The following is an 8,167-nucleotide window of genomic DNA, read 5'->3' on the forward strand; positions in this document are numbered from 1 at the left end:
ATATATGCTATGTTTTTGTTTGTTATAAGTATTTTAAAATTGATTCTAGAAATTTAATAAAAGGATAAATCTATTTTTAGCTTGTTTTTTATTGATATTGTAATAATTACAAGTTTACAGAAATTGTAGGTTTGTGGATTCGCCTTGTGCCTTTACAATTTTATGTAACTTGTTGATTACAATTCTGAATTTGTAGATACAATTTTGTCATCAAAATCTACAGCCCCCGTTGCCGTTGATTTTACGACGTCATTGGTTCCATCAAGTTCAAACTAAGAACAGCTGTCACGTTACAAACAGTATAATCGTCGTTATCAATAATCAGATAAAGACAGCAATAGAAGTTGTCAGATCGATCTGCAAGCGAAACTAATCTTTATCACCTATGAATCTGCAAGCGATATTCAAACTTAGGGTGGTACACCACTTTCTTGGCCGACTGTACCTACTTGATTTGTAAACAATAAAATTTAAAATACCTACTATAAAAACAATTGTTTTATTTTGTGTTCATACTTAAATTCAGAAGAAACCAGCTCACATAAATAAAATGCTCCCACACAAACCTAAATATCATATCCTTAATATTCTTTTATTAGCCTAGTGGACTTATCTATACTAATATTATAAAGGTTTGTATGTATGTATGGTTTTCACGCATAAACTACTGCACCGATTTTGGCGAAATTTGGCACAGACAATCTTTAGACCCTGAGAAAGAACATAGGCTACCTTTTATTGCTGGCTGGGTGTTAATTATCTATATAAGTATTTATTTAAAATTATATATCTATGTTTATCAGCCATCTGGTTTCCATAACACAAGCGAAAGCTTAGTATGGGATCAGATCGTGCCGTGTGTGAAAAATGTCCTGAAATATTTATTTATTTATTTAAGGTTAGGAGGAAGCAACAAACTTAACAGTTTATACTTACATACAAAAATAATATACGGTACCGATATAATCTCAAATATAGTAAGGAGTCATCTAATTAGTAGAATGCATGGAATTAATACAGTACAATATACGGTATCAATATATCCATACATTTAGATGGATGTAGGAAAAACTATTAAATGTATGGTATGAATACAAAAACATACAATGTGTCACATGATTTCTATCGAGAACGGACGCAAAAAACCAGCAAGAATTATTTCAAATTGAATATCTAATTTTCGTACCTAAATAAAATTTCTCGTCGACAATGGAATTCACATGCAAGCAATATATATTCGCACGAATAACAATTAAAAAGTCATTGGAAATGGTAGACGCCATAGGGTTCGATTTTGAAAAGACGCAACAAGTCTTCGGCGATTTAAATATATACATCTATATATAATCTATATATATAACAAGAAAATACCACGCAATATCAACCTAAATTACCCCAGTTATTCATCCCAGTTAACGGAGCGATTGCGTTTCTTGCTCATATCTTTTTAATAGTAATAATATCTTCTCGAGAATATTTAAAACTGAACACCACCTACTTGTCAGTTGTCACGAATGTCACGTTGACTTGACAGTTGTTCACACACAACTCGCACTAAGTTCGTTCAAATTCGTTCAATACCTCACTCTTTTTACTTATAACAAACATGCCATAACATTCATCTTAATCCCGGTGTAAGGAATGTATAGTTACTCAAAGATATTAATTAATAAACTGTATGACGTCGACCTAAAGCCGAAAAAAATCTTGGAGAATTTGAAGAAAAATTCTGAGCTTAAAATACCTACAAAACGGCAGCTTTATAACTATCGCTGGCGTATCAAATATGGACCATCCACAATTTCTTTAGGAGAGCTAGAAAAATGGATTATTAATCATACAAATGTTCCTGACAACGAGAACGAAGTCTTTGTGATATTTTAGAAAGTGATCCATCTAGTTTTCGTATCGTATTATCTACTAAGAATTAGTTGAAACAATGTATTTCTGCTGACATTCTGCATGCAGATGCAACATATAAATATCCTGTATTGATAGTAGGAACAACCGATAAAAACAGAAAATTTCACCCGATTTGCTTGACAGTATTTACAAATGAATGTTAAGCTGATTTTAAAACAATGTTTCAAGGAGTAAAGAGCAATCTTTTGTTCATTTTTTCTCATTGAACCTTTGAACCGAAGATCCTAGTTTGGGACGCGGCAAAAAAATACAGAATGCATTTCGTGATGTGTTTGGAAAAGAAACGATTGTGAAAATGTGTTGGGCTCACGCTTAAAAGAAGATTTGTACTAAATTGGATCAAACAACAGGGAAGAATTTTAGAAAATATTTATTGGAAGACATTGATGCATTGCGACCAGCTACATCTGTTGAAGTATTTTCTGCTGCTTCGAAGTTGTTCTTGAAGAAATGGAAAGGCCAAAAAAATCTACAGCCGCATTGAATCGGTTAAGAGAGGCTATATCAAGTCAGTCAGGATTATATTTAAGGCTTCTTCCCAAGCGAGTCAATACAGAAGAAAGATATGTTGTAACCGTTCCTGTCAAGCTTTGTAAACCAGACTCTACGTTACACTCAAAGCATAAAGATGGCAAATTTTGTACCGCAAAACTGACCAGTACCTGTAACACTACGCAAAATACTGAGTGACCGTTTCGACCGTTCGATTCGACGCCTACATAAAGCAGTAACTGAAGCTATAGAACACTGCAAAGCTGGACATACCATTAGAAGAAAAAAATAATAGCTTATAGGAAGACCTACTGAACGGTCCATGTCACGTTTTTGGTTTTCATAATTCATGTAAGAACTTCTTTTGCAAAATCACTGGTTGACCTCGCACAGGTATTCCTAGTGGGTTAACCAGGGATTTACATTTCATGTGAAAGTTTGTAAAAATTTATGGAAAATAAATATAAATAAATTTTGTATTGTGAAAATGAAAATACAGTGGAGGTAAATTTAGTCCGTCAATTGAAAGCGCGTGGCATATGGGCTAACATTTATGAGAATCTGGGACGGTTAACACAGAATGCAGAAAGTCTCCTACTAAATTTTAATCCGTCAATTGAAAGCGCGTGCGTGGCATATGGGCTGACATTAATGAGAATCTGGGATGGTTGACACAGAATGCAGAAAGTCTCCTACTAAATGAAACTGCAGACCTGCAGAAAATTTCAACTCAATAATATCAAAATTCCTTGCTGGAAAGCGAGTAAACTTTTCCCTTCGAGGAACTTATGAAGAAAGGTGTTATGCAGCAGTTTCTTCATACAACACAAAAGACTACAAGCTGGGCAAAAGATACAAAAAAATCTTACTTGTGATGACAACATCAAAAATATGTACACTGTTCATGACTGATCATTCGATTGTAAGTTAAAGAGTCACGGTCAAAATGGGCGTAAAACCAACAGCTTTAAAATATATTTTATGTGAAAGCTAATGACCATTACTTAAATTTATACTATGACGGCAATCACCCAAACAATCGGTGAGCAGAGATATTCAGTGATGTTCAAACGTATTTGTTATAGAATCCAAAAAAAAACCGGAGATAACACGACACGATGTTGTGCAAAGCTAGGCCAAAGAAACCAATCTATTGGTTGGTAACCTAACGGAATTACTACATTCCATCCCTTTCTAACTTCTCTCTTAATCAGGCGCCGACCAAAAAACAAGGGTGCGAGCAGGCCGGGCAATGCGCGTCAGTCGTTATTCATATTTTTCATTACTCATGCTCGGAAAGTAGGTGTGTTCAACTTGTGTTCTGCTGTTTTTGTTAAGTACAATGGAAGAAAGACAGTGTGTTATGTGTCAACGCTCTGTTTATCGACAAAGACGTCATGTTTTGCATGAAGATATTCCTCAGCGCGATCCACAAATGGCAGCATATATACGAGAACATGCCGTGATACATGTAAGTATTACGCATTACCTATGATATAATCATATTTACATACACCGCAGTGCACAATTGGAACTCTTTACCTATCTGCTACCTGTCCCGATGACGAATCCAGTGCTAAGATGACCCATAAACAAAATGAACAAAATGTTTACTAATGCCATTCAAGTGTATAAGGTTTTAGCAATAAGCAGCATAATTGCGTGTAAAACGTAAAGATCTTTAGTTACTTTTGTTCTGTGAAAAGTATTGTTATGGCTCACTCAACAAAATATCGCAAAAGACAAAGCAAGCGACTAATTATATTTTGTTTATTCATTTTTTTAACTTATACACACACCGGCACAATTAGCGGAACAGAAACCGATACGCGAGAACATCGTCTGGGATTTGAACGAATGGCAGCAGGTTCTCTTTACTGATGAGTGCAGAGTTCTTTTAAAACAGATCAATGGGAGACAGCGAATATGGAGACACAGAGGAGAACGCCAAATTTAGTCTAATTTTGAACACACAGTGGCTTATGGTGGCGGCTCGATAATGGTTTGGGGAGGGATATGTTTGAGAGCTCGCACGGAGTTAGTGATAGTCACAGGAGGGACCATGACAGCAGATAGATACATCAGAGACATTTAAGAAGAACATGTTGTACCATTTTCCCCATTTATTGGTGACTACTTTATTCTAATGCAAGATAATGCTCGTGCTCATAGTGCACAATCGGTACAGGCATATCTGAGCCACGTAGGTATACCGGAGATGCAGTGGCCAGAAAATTCCCCCGATATGAATCCGATAAAGCATGTCTGGGACTTGCTAAAAAGAAGGGTTAAATCCAGAATGCCAGCCCCCAACAATCTGAATGATCTTGGAAACGCATTACTTGAGGAGTGGGAGCGGTTGCCTCAAGAAATCATCGATAACATAATCTGTAGCAAGCCCAGACGAATGGAAACTGTAATCAGAGCAAGAGGGGGAAACACTCGTTATTAATTTTGCTTTAATTTTATTGTCAAATCATTTAATGCTTACTTTTTTTATTTTTTTGTGATGGTTCATAATTATCTAAAAATTTCACTTATTTCAAATTTCTTAATTTTTCAATAAAAAATAACGAAGACTTTTCAAAGTCGTTGTTAAAAGATGTTAATCAACTTTTTATTTTGTATCTAATTACATTTTCGTCAAATATATGCGTTATTATCTCATAGTCTCACTTTTTTTTCTGTTCCGCTAATTGTGCCGGTGTGTATAGTTACATTTTTAAATATTTCTTATATAAAAATAATTATATTTATTATTATAAGTACTATACCGACATATGTCGTTTTATCTCCGTTGCATTTGTGATTTTACCTTGAAGTACCTACATCACGATAGTTATTTGTGTTTTTATTTTTCAGGTTGAATTCAATAACGTCTATTCAACGTGTCATAGATGCTGGCAACGATTAACTAATGATGTTCCAAGGATTGAAGAAGTACATCCCAATGAAGCAGTGCAGCCTAATGCAGCTATACAACCTCAGGAACGAACTTTAGAAGTAGATGATTTTATGAGAGCTCCAAACAGAGCAGATCGTTGTATTTTTAATAACTGTCATAACGAAACACGGTTACGAATTCCTATGTCTATAAAAATACACATGTTATGTGAACATAATTTGTATATACCTGGAGAAGCTAGAGCGTGTCGACAGCACCTTGAAAGCAATAACTGGAATGATTTAATTAACAACTGTCGCACATATCACGATTTTAATGCTGCTCAGTTTACAGATATTTGTAATATTTTTAAAAACGCTGCTTCGCGTGGTACAAGATTCGATTTTGATTCAATGACTGAATTAGACAACGAAGACTTGTTTTTTTGGGTAGGATTTAATTACGAACAATTTAACATTATTTTAAATCAAACACCCTCACTCGCAAATCAAAGTCGTCCCCGGACAGTACTTGGAGTATATTTAACAAAACTTCGCACAGGTGAAAGTAATGAACGATTGGCATCATTGTTTGGTATGTCTCGTCGAACTCTAGAAAGAAAATTGAAAATCGCTAGAGAATGTATAGAGGCAGAATTTACCCCTTTACATCTAGGGTTTGACCATATCACAAGGAATAATATCTTAGAGAGGAATTTGTTGATACCAAAACACATATTCGGTAACAGTGAAAACAGCAAAGCAATAGTTATTTGCGATGGTACTTATATTTATATAGAAAAAAGTTCTAATTTTTTGTTTCAAAGATTGTCTTACAGCTTGCATAAGTATGAGAATTTACTAAAACCCTTTATGATTGTCAGCACTGATGGCTACATTTTGGATGTCCTAGGTCCGTATGCCGCCACTACATCTGATGCAACAATCATGCAAGACATTATGCGTGATGAAAATAGTGCTTGGCATTGGATTTTTCAACAAAACGACGTTATTTTGGTTGATCGGGGTTTTAGGGATAGCTTAGCTAGTATTGAAGAGTGGGGTTATGAGGTACACATACCACCCACAAAAGACAGAAACGAAACCCAATTAACAACGGACCAAGCCAATAAATCGCGAACGATTACCATTAGCCGCTGGGTAGTGGAAGCCATGAATGGCAAAATAAAACAGTGTTTTAGACTGCTGCGACAAACATATATTAATAGAGCTCTTCCCCACATGTTTGTAGATTTCAAAATTGGTGCTAGCCTTTTAAATGCTTTTCGCCCAGTTTTTGAAAACCATCGACTAGCTTCAGATATAATAAACATTATTGATGAAAAAATAAACAACCCGAATCGTTTATTCGATTACGTCGAACTTAAAAATCTGAATCGACAACGTCGAGACTTTGTAAGAATGGAAGCAAATCTACCATTCCTAAATGATTTTCCACGTTTAACAGAGGAATGTATAGTGCTTCACGCTTTGGGAACTTATCATATAAAACTGGCAAAATCGTATGTCGCAGAACATTTCCGCGATGGTGTTTATTTAATTGAATTATATAGAGAGGAGTCATTAGATGATTTAAACAGATGTAATATTCTGCAAACTAATGTGTGGTTGCTTCGAATTAAAATACAGTCGCGGCATGTCAGATCGCGCACATATAACACTTACATTTTGATCGATAGAGACCAAATCGGTAGAAATGCGATAGTTGAGCATTACTGTACTTGCTTAACAGGCAGAAGAACAGTAGGAAGTTGTGCCCACATAGTTTCACTTTTGTGGTTTTTGGGGTTAGGACGGCACGAGCCTTTCATTGCACCCGCAGAACATTTATTAGATGTTATAGTTGATGATAACCATTGATATTTAAATAAAAGGTATCAATATTTATTATTTTATTACAAATATGTGTGTTTTATTTAACCAATCTTTGGGACTTTTTTGCAGTGATACCCGGTCGATATTGGGGTTAACAAGTATTTAGGGGGTATTTAGAAGTACAATAAAGTAAATTACAACACATTTTATTTCTGTTGGTTTTACGCCCAGCTCTCATACAAAAATGCCCATGATCCTTTGCTTTACGTAGAAACAGATGTGGTGGCGCGTTAGTATATTTTGTTTACACAGTTTTTTAATAGATAATAGTGTAAGTATATTTGCTTTACTTAAATATTTGTTTGAGTCTTTAGTAAGAATATTTGCAATCAGTGAAATTGAAGAGAATTGTACTTTTAGTATGGATTATTTTACAAAAAAAAAATTACATTAGTCGTTTAGTATTAAGAAGTTCGTAAACTTATCATAAAGATTAACCTTAGTCTTTTGAAATTCAAATAAGTTCTGGTTACATCTTTTAAGTATTTAGAATACCTACATTGCGCGGGATTTGACGGCGGTTCAGTTGACCGTTGTTAGTCGGTTTCGAGCAGCGGTGACTGAGTGACGCATTTTTGCTTGTTCCGCCTACGCGGCGGCCGAGTTAGTTGTTCGTATAATTAAAACTAGGTAAGTAAATATTATTCCTGCATTTTACAAAACTATTTCTGTATGATCTATTATTCGCATATTATTATCTGGCTTTGTTTGCGTTGTCGTAATTGTCGTTACCTATCTATTTAAGAATAAGTAGGTATTCATTGGTATTATTGCCCATTTATATTGTTAGGAAAGGTAATTAATTAAAGAGATTATTCTTGCAAGACAAGATAGGTAACGAGAATGTGTGTACAAATTACGGAAGTTTAATAATATTGATAACATACTAGTAACCTACACAAATAATACATAGATATGTATAGGTACAATGTTTTCTGTTATTTCTATTTCATCATTCTTGAAATAGTGCGTA

General features: G+C 34.8%; 1 protein-coding gene across 1 annotated transcript; it reads left to right on the forward strand.

Annotated features, from left to right (window-relative positions):
- The first annotated feature begins 3,365 nt into the window (after positions 1-3,365).
- Positions 3,366-7,179, forward strand: LOC123702541. The gene is made up of 2 exons (XM_045650317.1): positions 3,366-3,886; positions 5,278-7,179. The coding sequence occupies exons 1-2, from the start codon at positions 3,758-3,760 to the stop codon at positions 7,177-7,179; spliced, it is 2,031 nt and encodes a 676-aa protein (XP_045506273.1). The 5' UTR covers positions 3,366-3,757.
- The last annotated feature ends 988 nt before the right edge of the window (positions 7,180-8,167 follow it).

This window comes from Colias croceus, chromosome 23, assembly GCF_905220415.1.
Source record: "Colias croceus chromosome 23, ilColCroc2.1".
NCBI classification, from domain to species: Eukaryota; Metazoa; Arthropoda; class Insecta; order Lepidoptera; family Pieridae; genus Colias; species Colias croceus.

What these genes read in the sequence shown, in the direction of transcription:
- LOC123702541 (XM_045650317.1), top strand. Translation starts at nt 3,758, where the DNA reads ATGGAAGAAAGACAGTGTGTTATGTGTCAACGCTCTGTTTATCGACAA. An exon ending in GAGAACATGCCGTGATACAT is followed by an intron (nt 3,887 to 5,277) that starts GTAAGTATTACG and finishes TTTATTTTTCAG; the next exon opens with GTTGAATTCAATAACGTCTA.